The sequence below is a fragment of the Balaenoptera physalus genome (genome assembly GCF_965194825.1).
Source record: "Balaenoptera physalus genome assembly, chromosome: 5".
Taxonomy (NCBI): Eukaryota; Metazoa; Chordata; class Mammalia; order Artiodactyla; family Balaenopteridae; genus Balaenoptera; species Balaenoptera physalus.
Genome location: NC_138884.1, coordinates 51,177,171 through 51,192,415, shown reverse-complemented (window position 1 = coordinate 51,192,415; position 15,245 = coordinate 51,177,171). Strand labels below are relative to the sequence as shown.

Sequence of the window (15,245 nt, the reverse complement as noted above, 5' to 3'; positions counted from 1 at the left end):
CCAACGCAGCCAAAAATAAATTAATTTTAAAAAAAAAGAAATATAAAGTGGGGAGAAAGTCAGAATATAATACATCCAAATTTATGTTTAAAAATAATGTGTAAGTGCACAAAAGTTCTGGAAAGATGCACCAAACTTAATGGTTGTTTACTCTGGGGAGGAAGGGATGAAGCAGACTTGCTCTTACACTTTTTGCTCTATATGTTTTTGTGTCATTTGATTTTTTTAAAACTAGACTATTTGTAAATCAGTTTGAAAAAAAATTTTTTTAATTCCAAAATGATACTTATGTAGATGTAGGCTTGGGGACCTCTGCGAAACCACTCTACCAGATCACTTACTCCCTTGAGATGCTTGTAAAGTCCTCGGTTACGATCTTGTATACCAAGTCCTACCTGCAGGAGGAGGAGTTTCTTCAAAGACTGCAGAACAAAGATGGGAAAGCAGGGAGTTGAATAGTTAACTGAAGACATTTTTCTAAAGCCCATGCAATTGAGTTCAATTGGTTTTCCAATAATAGTGTGTATATATGTAGAAATGTATGTGTGTGTTGTTTAGATGATAATTTAGCAGGGGAGAGATGCAAACCCATAATTGTTTCTGCCCTCCTACATGTGAAATAAGGTAAATGAGATGTTAGGACTGGGCCCCAGTAATAGAGAAGAATGATGTAAAGCACTTATCCAGAGCAGGCACATGGTCTTTTCAAGCTAAAATAGAATTGTCTGTTTAGAAAGTATTTCAAGGCCCGCCCTCCAGTCTGCTGGAAGGGCACAGGTCTTTATTACCAGAGCCTTGCTGTCTCACTACAGTCTTGGCTTTCAGCTGAGTGTGGTCTGTGGAGAAACCACAAACACTGAAAGAATCCTGCTCTAAGACAAAACAGGCTAGACGGGTACAGTTATCTAATCACAACCAAGTAACAGCAGATAAACCTCCGATTATATTCTGGTAAAGACCCACTGGACTTCAAAGCTGTTTCGAATGGATTGAAGGGTTTTGAACACCTCCTAGGTGTCCTAATTTAAAGCGGCCTGGATTGTGACAATTTATATTATTCCCAAGAACCCTGGCAAATAGTAAACAAATATCCCTTTAAATAATTAAGGCGTCAAAAGTGCCTAAATACTTAGGAGACAGACGCACAGAGAAAGGTTTGTGTCTTACCTTAGAGGTGCTGCGGTAATCCAGCAGTAGTAAAATTGTCTCCCAGTGTCTGGAAGACAGCTCTTACATACCTTGAGATACCAGAATGCAATGACATTGGTAGAAGTCAGCCTACTTAAAAAACTAAACAAACTTTGTTAAAATGTGTCATAATAAAAACTGAAAAGCAAAAGATAATTTGGAGAGAAATATTTACAACATAATAAGAGGTTAATATCCTGAATATATAAATCAAAAGGGAAAGATGAATAGCCTGCAGGGATAATTTGTTATTTTTTTTTCACTGCTCAGCATCCTCTTCCTTCATTAACAGAACTCTTCCTAGTGGAGAACTCATTCCATATGATTTAAGTGAAAACTTTCCCCACATCTACCCAGTTAGGCTCTTGAGTTGGGTCTAGAGTATTCCTGTAACCTATGCACTACAAATGGCAACTTCATATGTAACAAAAAACATAGTACCATAAGAATGAAAATGTAAATGAAAACATCAGAAGACAGTCTCCCACCTATCAAATTGGGTGATTTTTTTTTCCTTTTTGTGTTTTCCAAACATAATACCCATGATTGGTAAAGGACCGGATTATTAATGCATGCTAAAATCACTAAGTGAAACGTGGTTGCCACAGGGCAAAGCCCATATTTGTAAGAGTTTTGGTGATCATATCCTCACCAAAGACTCAAAGTTAGCATCACTAACAGGATGATTTTAGGTGTCTCCTGATGTGATGCAACATGAAATACACAGCACCACCTGTGAAAGATTCTTGCCAAATACACAATCAAGCTTCTACACCTAACCCAGGGACTTCCCTGGCGGTCCAGTGGTTAAGACTTCGCCTTCCAATGCATGGGGTGCGGGTTCGATCCCTGGTTGGGGAGCTAAGATCCCACATGCCTCGCAGCCAAAAACCCAAAACATACAACAGAAGCAATATTGTAACAAATTCAATAAAGACTTTAAAAATGGTCCACATCAAAAAAATATTTAAAATAAAATAAACCTCACTCAGTTTATAGGAAATCTATATAGGAGATACAGATATGAATTAACGGACTCTTAGGGAAAAACAGTGCCAAGATGTAGGACGTTGTGTTAAAAAGGTGTGTTTTTTTTTGTTCTGGATTAACAGAGAGACATGACAACCAAATGCAATGCCTGAAACTTGACTGAGTCCTGGCTCAAAAAAAAAAAAAAGGAAAAAAAAAAAGCTGTAAGACCTCTGGGGGACAATTACAGAAATTTGAATATGAACTGAATATCAGATGTTGAGAAACTCTCTTAGCTGATATAATTGTATTGTGATCCTGCTGGAAAATGTCCTAGGAAATGCATGCTGAAGTCTTTAGGGGTGAAGCATAAATATACACACGCATACATTTACATAAAGAAAATATGGTGAAATACTGTTGAATCTGCCGAACTAGTTTGCTTCAGGGATGGCCATGAGAGCATTCTTCATACTATCCCCAAATTAGAGACAGTCTCAATGTTTAACAAGGGGGTTGGTTAAATAAACTGGTACAACCATGCAGTGGACAACTACTACTGAAAATGTATGAGACAAGATGTGACAATGGGAAGTTTTTGTGAAAAAAATGAAAACCCAGAAGAGGTTTTATGACCCATGTTTTAAGGCCTAGTTCAAGTGAGAGCTCTTCCCTCAGTCTTCCCTTTAGTCTGAAGCGGGACTAAAACTTTCCCTTTCCCGCAATTGCCATTGCATGCTCACCACAGTTATTGCTGGCTTGTCAACTCTACTGTGAGCTTGCCAAAGGTGGGTCCCTGTTTGTTCATTAGGACTGATGTAAGTAGAGGTCAACCTAACGTAAGGAAGAAAAGAAGAATCAAAGAGGAAGAGGTGGGTAGCAAGATCTTTATCAGTGTTCAGTCAAAGACTGGAGGGTCACCTGTTGGGATATTGCGGTGCAGTGAGGGGAGGGAGGAAGTCTAAAAAGGCCACCAGTCTTGAGTGTTTATGGCAGAGGCACCATGCTAAGCACACTCTGTATACCATCTAATGTGATCCTCAGCCCCTTACTAGGTAGACACCAAAGCCGTAACTAAGTTTATGAGAAAAGAAACCCAGAGAGGTTAAGTAACTTGCCCATGGTCACACAGCAAACCAGAGAGCCAGGATTCAAATTTAGGAAGTCATCTTTCAGCACCGAGAGTATCATTTCTTTTGGAGTGGCAAAGGGAAGAGAAACCAGATGGACTTTAGATTTCTTCCCATACCAACCTTCTACAAATATGTCTCCCCATACCCAGCAAACAAATTGAAAATAGGCAAATTTGGTCACTGTTGCACCTGGCAGTTGATGTTAAGATAAGCAACACTGGTGGTATTAGGCTAATTTGTGATTGAGGTCTTTTCTTTTTTTTTAATTATTTATTTATGGCTGCATTGGGTCTTCGTTGCTGCGTGCCGGCTTTTAGTTGCAGAGAGCGGGGGCTACTCTCCATTGCAGTGCACGGGCTTCTCATTGCGGTGGCTTCTCCCACTGCGGAGCACAGGCTCCAGGCACGTGGGCTTCCATAGTCGTGGCTCACGGGCTCTAGAGCACAGGCTCAGCAGTTGAGCCGCATGGGCTTAGTTGCTCGGTGGCATGTGAGATCTCTCCGGACCAGGGCTCGAACCCGTGTCCCCTGCATTGGCAAGCGGATTCTTAACCACTGCACCACCAGTGCAGTGATTGAGATCTTGAAAATAAAGTGAACAGAAAGATGAGCTACCCTCTGCCTGCCCCTTTCCCATTTCAACAATAAATACATACTGTGAATAAGGGCAAATTATTCCATGTGAGACTCTCCTTGGCTGTACATGGTAACTACATATAGCAATTTTAGGAATTACTTTATTCAAGCAAAGTGAAAGCATGGATTCAACGCCAATGATTTCTCTAAATTTTTATTAATTTTTTTTTTTTTTTTTACAGCTCCATCCTCTTGTGAAAAGTAAAGAATCTGAAGACGAACAAGTCAATTACATGGTTTTTTTAAACAGCAATTAATCCTTATTACAGAGAACAATAAACAAAAGATCTGTGGCACGGTATCTTTGGAAAGATCTTTTGCAAATTTTTCTTCTAAAAAAAGAAAACTATAATTCTCACAGATCACGTATGTCTCTTTCAAAGGACTGTACAAGGCAGCTAAATTTTATTCACAAAAGCCCCAAGTTTCAGTTCCATTGCTGAAGTAGATAAAACACATGGAGTCCCCCTTGTCTGTGCTGCACATCTTCCCACTGAGCGCATCACTGCTTCCCTATCCTACCTACAAAACCATTGTGTGGACTAGATAGCTGGCACGTTATTACACAATAATTAAAGAAAAATTCATATTATTTTAGAGACAGACCAGTGATCTTCATTTATCAACTGGACGATTTATTCTTTTTTAAACAATTTTAATAATACCAAGATTTGACTTTCCTCTAAAGTTATAAGAAAGCAAAAAATATATAATATAATATAATATATAATGGTAATAAATAAAAAAAGGCAACCCTGCTCAGGTATCATCCAAAACATGACCACGTTCAGGAGAAGAAAAAAAAAAAAAAACCAACACAAGATTTGGGACACACGTGTATAAACACACACACCAACATGAACAGTGTATACTTGGTATCTGAGGAGGGGATGTGCAGTAATTTTAACAATACATGTTGATGGCCTGAACAAAAGGCAAGTACTGCCTTTTGTTCTTAAACAAAAGTTAATTAACAAAAGTTAATACTGCCTGTATTCAGCATCACTTAAACATCTACTTGTAAGCAAAGCAAGTTATCTTCCTTAGGTCAGCCACTGCCTGGTCTGACCAGTGCAGCTCGGCCAGCCTCGCTGTCAGTGGTCTTATTTCTCTGTCCTTCCAGGTCGATACAGTAATATCTAGGCTCCCAGGGAGCTGTAAGTTTCCTTCCTGCTGTCTTGGGTAGAGAAATACAGGCACTTCTCTACCCAGCACAGTACCTGTTGATATCCAACACACTGCGAACAGAATAGAGTGGCTTTCCCCAGGACAACAGGAAATTTACAGCTACCTTAAGAGAAGTGGTAGATGGGTGCTTGTCAACGCCTCGTAAATACGAACTAAAGAGCATGGCCAGTGGTCACAATTCGTTCTCGGATTTTCGGTGACTGACACAACTGGATTGGATATTTGAGGTGTATATGGTAGAAATACCACTTGCAATGTTTGAAGGAAAATCCCCAACACCATGTTTGTTATTCTGCCACTCCACCTCCCACAAACAAAATGACAAAAGTATAGGAAAAAAATCTGCATCCACAAATTCTAAGTAGGACCAAAAACAAGAGGCAACCACTAGAGCAAGAGAGAAAGGGACCAAGTACCGCTATAATCCTGACACCCCACCACAATCACAATGAGGAAATCTCTACATCTGTGTTTCTAAAAGAAGGCCAAATATTCTAGCAAGATTTAAATACTGCTCATCAGTGGTAAAGAGTGTAGGAGATGAGGTGGCAAAGTTTTTCACAGATTTTGCGTAGTGTCTGGGCAAACAAATCCTTAAGAAAAAGTAGAATCTGTGTGGGAGGTAGGGAATCAAGCCTTATTTGATTCATTTACCTAAAGATGCACAAATACACCTCAAACTTCATGAAGCAGAAGAGAAAAAGGTGCAAGACCCACCTAACATCTCTTAAAGCCATGACAAAATGAATACAGCATTATTCCAAAATTAGGTGTGGTCAACAAAGGCACAATAAATATATCCAATTCAGCCAGCCTCTTTGTGTGTGTGTGTGTGTGTGTGTGTCTATGTACACACACATTTCCTTTCATATATCAGAGATAAGAGTTTTATTCATTTTGGAGGGCACAAGGGTTTGTTTTTGCTTCTAAAAATTACTGAACAGGAATCATAAAAAAAAAAATAGTAAGCTCCTGATCCTACTAACGTTAATATTTAAGGTACCAATTAAGGCAAGTTTTCAGCCAGAAAGGGGTAGTTTGTTAGCTTCCAAACATCCTGAAATCGGGAATTAAAGGATATAGAACAAGGGAGATAAGTGTGGTCCAATTTGTCTAGGGGAAATAGCTAAACATTTTGGTCAAAACAGATTATAAAATAAAGGTCCTTTTGTTCAAAAAAAAAAAAAAATCAGATGCTTTTCCCATTCAGTATTGTGATTAAATCATAGCATCAGCTAAGTCATTCTCCTGTTGTAGTTCTGGTCCTGATAATATGCCAGCTGGACCCTCCCGCTCTTCTACCACAGCTGGCATATGGCGGACGTTTTCACATTCTTAACCCAGTGTAATTTGGTAAATTTCAGTGAAGTGTTTTATCATTGTTTATCAGGGCCCTTAGTCTAGCTAAAATCTTAAATTCAGTGATTCACATTTTAATTACCTCCAGGAAGGACAGAAACATTCAACATTTTTTAAAGTAAAACAGTGTTCTTCCATTTCCTAGTAAAGATAGACACACACACACACACATGAAACTGTAGTGCCAAAGGCAAGTTTTTTACACTCCATTTTTACTCAAGATGTTTTATATTTGTCTGTGAAGTGTGTACTATTACGGTTGTTGTAAGAACTTCACATATTCAAAGGCTTGATTTTATAATCTAGTCCTTTCAATTATCTACCTCAGTACAAATTTTGCCTTTGGGAATTTAAGCATGCAGTGGAAAAGTGCAAATGATTTTAAAATCCTTTAGATTTCTATATACAACTGTAACAGCGAAAAGACCTTATGAACATTAAGGATTCATCAGCCACTACCCTTTTACATACTCTACTTTAAAAGTAGCCATTAAGAATTCTTTTAGGTAAAATGCATTTTGCAGTAAGAATCACAAATATTCCATGATCAAAATAGTACAAACTGATCTCTGCAAACTCATTAGTTTTTTAAGGGACAAATAAAATCTTAATATAAAGGTCAGGGAAAACACACACACACACACACACAAAGAATAAGGCCACTGAAAAAGCAATTACCTCTTTTAGAAATGGCTGAGAAACTGACTTGGAAATGTCTTCAGTCAGGGGGACACTGTGGCTCCTGAGAAGACACACGCACTCAGCACGGTGTGCATGGATCAGAACCTGTCCTGAAGAACACACTCTGGTGTCCTGTCTCCTACACAGAAGAGATGGACACACAATGCCACAAGCAGACAACCTACCAGGCAATTACTGTTCATTTAACAACAGGCTGCTTTTTAAACAAGTAGTTTAAAAAGGACCATGGCTCTGCTTTAGAACATCAGTAAATGAAATCAGTCCATCAAGATCACACATCAAGTTCTTATGCTCAGGTATTACACTACTGTTGTAATGCTCTCGCTTTAACCTAAACATGAAGTAACAGACCTCTGTCCTAGCTAGTGATAACCAAAGAACAGGCTAGATACTGTAAGACACTGAAGGAACAGCTTCACACAAACAATTCATACTGTGAAAAATAAGCATCACTCCCATCCGCTACACATCCCTTTTATATAGTTACCAATTACCAAGAAAGTTCTTACATTCATCATATGGACCTTAGACCTCTTCCTCACAAATAAAGATGGTACTCCCTTCTTCACTAATAAACATGACAATGTCAAACATGCTTGGTAGGAAACAACACGTAGGGGGCGGAATGGGATGAAGGCAGAAAAATAAACCAGTTGTAGCGTTAACACTCACTCCTCAATTGTAAGAGATGTGCAAATTCTACTTCTAAAAGGGATAAAAAGAATTGGCTTCTAAAAACACTGCACTCAAAATAATGCTTCCAAATAATAACCCTCAAAGTTTCAATGAAAAAAATCTGTGCTTATGGATATGTGGGAATTCTGTTTGTTTGGGTTTTTTTCCCCCCACTTTAAGTCATTCAAAATAAACTTGGTTTAACGTATAGAATCTGGCAATAACAACTTATGGGTAGGCCACAGTTCCTCTTCAATCTAATCACATCTAGTTGATTGAGAACACTCTGGACTGAAGGCATGTGGTGACTTTTTTTTTTTAAAAGTCTAATAAACCACCCCAAATCTCCACAGCCTCTCAGGGAGTTAATTTCCCCTAGACAATCAAGGGCTCTCAAAGTCTAGTTTTGCTATAAATATAAAGTAATTTGTAGCAGAAAAATATAGCCTCTCTAAGAAGTAGATTTCATTTTTCTTTGTTCGCTGACAAAACTCTGAGTTGGTAGACAACGTGAGTTACCACATAACTGTAGACCACAGATCAGCACCTCAAATTCCAGCTCTACTTAAACAAAAATTAAAAAGCACTTCAACCATCTGGTCATGGATAAATGTTGGTTTCCTTCTTCCCCAAAGTAGAAAATGCAGAGTACAGTCAATGTGACTGCCTTTCTCTGGAGCAGGGGGTGGGAACGGCAGCGCCCAGTCCTCCGTGGTACATGGAGATGGGGATGCGGATGCGGATGGAGACGGCTCCCCTGTGCGCTATAGTTCCTCTCTCCCCCAGCCCGACGGGGCCGCCTTCCAGCACAGTTAACGGAGAAATCAGAGCTGGGTTGAACGTGCAGTATCCAGGCAATGGGGGGGTCGGGGGGTGGGTTGCCTTCAATTTTATAAATTAGGACAATACCTGGTATTATCAAAGCCACTGTTCAATGGCAGAAAGTGGGGTACAGTGGAGTCCTTCACAACTTATGTTTTATAGATGACCATTAGAATTTATTAAACAAATATTTCCCCCAAAACTTAAAAAAAAAATCACCCACAAAACCCTACACCACAATTCACTGTTTAAAAAAAAAAAATTCCTTCTAGGAATGAACTAATGTGGCTACTGAGATGATGTGAATTTGCTTTCAGAGTTGAAATTGCTCCTCCTCATTTCATTTGCATCCTGCTGGTTAAAAAAAGACGGAAATGTTTCTAGACCATTCATACGCCCACTCAGGCTACATTGCACTTCTGTCCTTTAGGAAGGAAAGGCAAGATCATCTCTGAGGCCAGCCTCCTCATTTCTGCTTCTACAAAAACATCCTGTCCAACCAATGATTCCATAGTTCTTGAGTTTCAGTGAACAAATGTCCTGGCCATCTCATGGTGCTTCTCTTCTCAAGTTTGGTATCCTGATCAGACAAATGTCTGGACTGTTTTGAGGCTTCCAACGTGCAAAAAAGTTCCCAAGGCCTGGAAAAAGTTCAACCTGGGCCTCCATTAAGGTGTTTTGGTTACTTGTTTCAGCCGCTGAAAGCCCTGTCTTGTATAGCGCACCAGGTCCATCAGACTGCTGTCAAGGGCCAGGGCGCACACACCTGTGCCAAGCTGAGCAAAGAATTCTGCAAACAAAGCCAGCCCAACATGTAAACACACGTGCACACACAAAATAAACGTGAAAACATAAAAAGGCAAGGCTCCAGAAACTACATCCCCACAGTATTCTGTACGTCATCTAGCAGAGCAAAAAAGGAAAAAAAAACTTCACAATCTACTGTAATGGTTTGCTAACTCTCCACATCCCTCCACTAGTCTAAAAAGGGAGGAACTAAGTTTGTTTCAGAGTTGACTCCATAATGCCTGACACAGTGGCTGACAATGGAAAATACTCAATTTATACTTTTGGATCAATGGACACATGAATGAAAATAAACAAATAAAAATACTCAACATGTTATAAAAAAAAAAAGCATCATTAGTCTGCTAAGAAAGAAAACAAGGTTTGAAGAGGCTGTGAGGAAAGTAAGTGGCCACAGCCAGCTGGCCGACTTCTTCCCTATAGCCAGGAAAGAGCATGTCAAGGCTTTAATCTGGTATTTACATATAAGCATTTGCTCAGTGGTCACTAGCACCGACACCAAGCAGTTCCTCTAATAGGTGCTTGACCATCTCCTAAACCTTGGATTTCTCCAAGGGCCTTCTTCACAAACAAGACCCAAGAATATTTACTAAGCCATATTTCCTATACTGTTGCTAACCATTTTTCTTAACATATACTGAAAACAAGCAATAAACGCAATATTTTTTTAAGGATTATGAAAGTTGTATTTATTCACGATGCTACACTTATTGCATTCCCTTAGAAAAATAGAGACTATTTATGTACCCAATTTGCACATATAAAACTTTATATAAATTATGTGTTGCACATAAAGGCCTCTGGTACAGCTAAAATCCTGACACTACAATTTGGGTAATCCTGCTTCAGGGTCTCCAGTTTATCAAGTCTGTCCACAGAAAATAAAAACTGAAACTACAGTCAGTCTTGCTGCTCACACTTAGAAATTATTTTAAATATAATAAAATAAAATTTTCAATTACTCTAAAACCCAAAAAAGTAAACTAGAAGGGGATACATTTTGTTACCAATTTCAATTTAACAGTATGACAAATTCACACCTTATTTTGGCTGGGTCTTTTTTTTAAAAAAAAATCACCTTAGTTTTGACATTATCCTTCTAAGTTGTGGCTGCTTCAGAAGGTAATTTGTCAAAAATATTTACCAAACAATTTTAATAAGTAATAATAATATTCCTTTTACAAAATGGTACAATAACATCTTAAGGCATCAGAAAATATTAAATGTCTTTGGCTATATAACTAAAAGGCCATTCTTCCAAACAGAATAGGGCATATTCACCTCAGAACCAACTATAGAAACAGAAAGCATAACAGAAATATACCCAGAATTTAATGAGAATTTGTGTTCCTTTTTTTCCCATTCTACCCATATAATAAGCAAGGAGAATGCAATTTACATAATCTTCCCAGATGAGACTCAACAGCACTTCAAAGATACCCAAACTAATGTTATTTGCAATTTTCTTTTTTTTTTAACTTGTTTGCTTCCTTTTAAGCCTTACAAGTGTAGAAATTATAGCTGATAAACAAAAGTCACAAGCCTCACAAATGGAACTATAATATAAAAATAAATCAAATGAAACATTTATTAATAAATGAAGCCTATTTTATTACTTCAAGTGTTAATGATAAAAAAACTTCTGCACAGATGTTGCATTTAAAAAAGTGAAACTACATACTATGTTTCTAGCTTGGTAAACAGATGAACCTGATGTCTTTGAATGACATAACAATTGAGCATTGAACAGTACATCTTATGAAGACCTGTAAATTAGAGAACTACTAGCTTAAAGTTAGTGATTATGAAACAAATATGTGTTCGTAGTTTCAGCTGCTTTTTTCTTCCTCAGCCATCAGGTGCTCCATCCATTTTACATTTCTGGGTTGAAGAATAAATGCAGTATTTTAGGTTATGCTACTTCCCATCTCAAATGTGTTGTGCCTGGGGACAGCCAATGACTTTCCATCTGCATTTGCTTAGCCCTTTTGCTAGCACTTCAGTTCAGGGTGAAATAACAATACCAAAACTTCTGAAGGGGCAAGGTGCTAAAGCCACTTCTGATTTAATTTTGCTAAGATCTAGTCACAGAAATCTATCTCCATGCCACAGAGCTCAAGAAGAACTGTGACAGCATGGAGAAAATGTGAGAAGAGTAAACAGCTGCACACTTCCTTTTCTTCAAAACACTGAACAGATGGTGGGAATGTGAGTTGGTGCAGCCACTATGGAAAACAGTATGGAGGTTCCTCAGAAAGCTAAAAATAGAACTACCATATGATCCAGCAATCCCACTCCTGGGGACATATCTGGACAAAACTTTAACTCAAAAAGATACATGCACCCCTATGTTCACAGCAGCACTATTCACAATAGCCACGACATGGAAACAACCTAAATGTCCATTGACAGGTGAATGGATAAAGATGTGATACATATATATAATGGAATACTATTCAGCCATGAAAAAGAATGAAATAATGCCATTTGCAGCAACATGGATGGACTTAGAAATTATCATACTAAGTGAAGTAAGGTCAGACAGAGAAAGACAAGCACTGTATGATATCACTTATATGTGGAATCTAAAATGTGGAACAAATGAACCTAAACAGACTTGTGGTTGCCAAGGGGTAGGGGAGGTGGGAGAGGGATGGACTGGGAGTTTGGGGTTAGTAGATGCAAACTATTACATATAGAATGGATACACAACAGGGTCCTACTGTACAGCACAGGGAACTATATTCAATATCCTGTGATAAACCATCATGGAAAAGAATATGAAAAAGAATGTATTTATGTGTGTAACTGAATCACTTTGCTGTACAGCAGAAATTAACACAACATTGTAAATCAACTATATTTTAATTTTAAAAAAGAAAAAAAAAAAAAAAGGCCAAAACACTGAACAGAAAATACAATGTTATTCCCCTCCCAATCCCCATGGCCCAGTAATAAACACGACAGAACCATTTACCTTTATTCTTCCTGGTAAGGACCTCAGCCTGTTCCCAAAGATCAAAGGCAGTAAGGACATGGGAAGTAATGGTGACATAGGAAGATGTCATGTTCTGGATGGTGACTGGGGTGCTGATGGTGGCGGGCACGCCCCCGCTCCCCACACCGCCAGCGCCTGACTGGGATCCTATGGAGCTGGCTGGAGACGGCATTGGAGAGAGGGGGGATGGTGTGCCTGTGCTTCTGGAAGGTGGAAGAAAAGAGAACTGGTTAATCACCTGAACTCCCAGATCACAGATCTCCTGTTTCTGGAACTGCAGTCCAAGTCACAAGGCTTCAGCGTGTACTTGCCAAAATGACAATCACTTCTAAAATCACTTCTACAAGGTCAGAGAGGCACCCTTCACCTTCAGTATCCTGGAAATTTATTTCATAAAACACAGTGGGATGGGGCCCTCCAAATGGAAAAAGTAACTGGAGAGACGTAAGGTGTTCTTCACTGGACATAGAATCAGGTAGGCAAATCTGTATTCCAAGTGTATTTCCCAGGCCCTTTACACATTTTACTCCCTTGCCTGGAATCCCTTCTCTCCCCAACCCCTATTCCAACTTCTCCTAGGAAGACAGTACTTCCCCTGAGAAGATGGTCCTCATCTCCGATATATTCATTCTCTCATCCACTCAATAAACATCACTGAGCTCCTACTCTGCAGGTAGCACTCCTCCAGACACTGGGGATACATCACAGCTTCCTTTCTGTCACCACCTGAACTTGTCTGTTTGCATTTATCATACCTCATTATACTTTTCTGTCTATTCCTTTTCCTGCCTCACAAGCACCTCGAAGGCAGGGACCATCTCTTCCTAATCTCTGCATTTCTAGCCCTTAGCACAGGAGGTGCTCTGGATAAACACCTGCTGAGCCCATCACTGACTGAACAGAGGGCAGCCCACGAGGAGACTGGGCATCAGGGGGACTCACACCGTGCTCTGTGTTCTCCTAGTAACTGCCCACCTGCACCTGCACGCTCACAAGTGCCTTGATGCGGATCAAACGAGAAACACACGTGAAGTCACTCAGACGTTAAGAAGTGATGGATATGAAATGGAAAGATGGGCCAGCAGCAGTGGCCTCATCACACAGTTACATCTGCCCTTGGGCTTCATGAACTCTAATGGATCCTAAGCGTCCCCAGCAGAAAGTTCACTTTGAAGAACTAGAGCAGAAGCTCCCCGAGGGCGGCAATTCCTGTCTGCTTTGTTTACTGCTGCTTCCCTGAGCCTAAAACAAGGCTTGGTACAAGGAAGGTGGCTAGCCAGATGGTGAAGGAGTGATCTAAAATCACGTGACTGACAACCTGTTAACTTAGAATAATATCTCAGAGGTAGGAGTCATGAAAATTTTCAGAGGTAAAGAAGTTGCTTCTCAATCAGGACTTTCTTTTTTTAAGAGAGGCCATATGGGAATCTCTTCTTTTGAATGTGCTGGAAATGGGGCAATCTTCTAGGTGATGTTCTTAAAATAGCAAAACCCGTCAGAACTGGGAGCTTTTCAAGGAATACGACCAAATTAAAAAAAAAAAAAAAAAAAAAAAATACTAGGCAAGTACCAAAGGGAAGAAAATTCTATCTTCATCTTAAAAACACCCGCACAAGGACTCTGTTTTTCGACAGCTTATGGAACAGATGAGCAATTTCAGTTCACAAAATGGGGGGGAAAATTTAGCTAGAGATAGCTGTTTTCATTCTTAATATCACTGTTACAGACCCTGGAGAAGGTAGGAGGGAATTGGTTTTGGAAAGTTCTTGTTTACTGAAACGCTAAGACAACGTGCTGCATAGAGGGAGAAAGGACCTTGGCTCTGGTTCTGCTGGCTCTGCCTGTTTTGCATCGTTGGGCATATCTAAATATCCTCAAAGCTCTAAAATCTGGACCCTAGATTCTATGTAGTTATCTTTTTATGTTGCCCAACCAGCAAACACCTTGATTTCTAACTATTCCTCAAAAAGGTATAAATGTGCTAATGATTTCAGTTGAACAAGCAAATAAGCACATGGATGTAAACAATTTTTGAAACAAAGTCACAGCAAGAGGTAAGGAAAGAACGAACTTAATTTTGGAAGTTACTTAAATTAGACTGATCATTACCTTGCGATGCATGGAGAAGGTGCCTGGGCAACTTTGGAAGAAGTCTTGAAGAAGTGTTCGTTAAGAGTACGGGAATACTTTATTGCTATATCTTTTTTACAACGAAACATAGCCATGTTCAAAATGGACTGGCAACGCATGCTGTGAACATAAACATAAGTTGAAGTGAAGCATTAGCTCCGATTCATGAGTATCACTACTACAGAGAGCAAGCCACCTAATCTTCTCCCTAACGTTCACCCTAATGAACATACTGGGTTTTCCTCATCGACGCGAGAAAGAATATCGAGAATCTCACTGCACTGTTCACACTAGCGTCAGAAGTAAATACTGGTGAAACAACACAAATATACAAGGATATAACTTAAGTCACAAGACCAAAGTCATCAGTAAAATGGCAGTAGATGCCATTTCAATAATAATTAACCATCAGTGGGATTAACCCCTTGACCACACATCCTACCCTTTCTGGTAGTGATTTGCTTTTCATGATCATTTTCACTTTAAGAAAACAGATATGCAAAAGCAAATGTAATACTATTTAGACAAAGAAAAAAATACACACCATAAAACAGCAAATATTTTCTCCTGTGTTGGTGTTGTGGCATCCGAGAAGGATTTTAATGACATTATGAATCTATAGGAAAATACAAATGTACA

At 39.2% G+C, this 15,245-nt stretch overlaps 1 protein-coding gene across 11 annotated transcripts in view; it reads right to left on the bottom strand.

The window, feature by feature from the left end:
* Positions 1-204: 204 nt before the first annotated feature.
* The window catches only part of AFF1 (ALF transcription elongation factor 1), a 209,790-nt gene continuing 194,749 nt past the window's right edge, over positions 205-15,245 (bottom strand). For all 11 annotated transcript variants that reach the window (XM_082463224.1, XM_082463233.1, XM_082463228.1 and 8 more), the window contains 4 exons: positions 15,151-15,222; positions 14,586-14,726; positions 12,456-12,679; positions 205-9,461 (listed from right to left, as the gene is read on the bottom strand). In XM_082463224.1, coding sequence (XP_082319350.1) covers positions 9,340-9,461; positions 12,456-12,679; positions 14,586-14,726; positions 15,151-15,222 — 559 coding nt within the window. In that variant the 3' untranslated portion in view covers positions 205-9,339. The remainder of the gene's footprint in view (positions 9,462-12,455; positions 12,680-14,585; positions 14,727-15,150; positions 15,223-15,245) is intronic.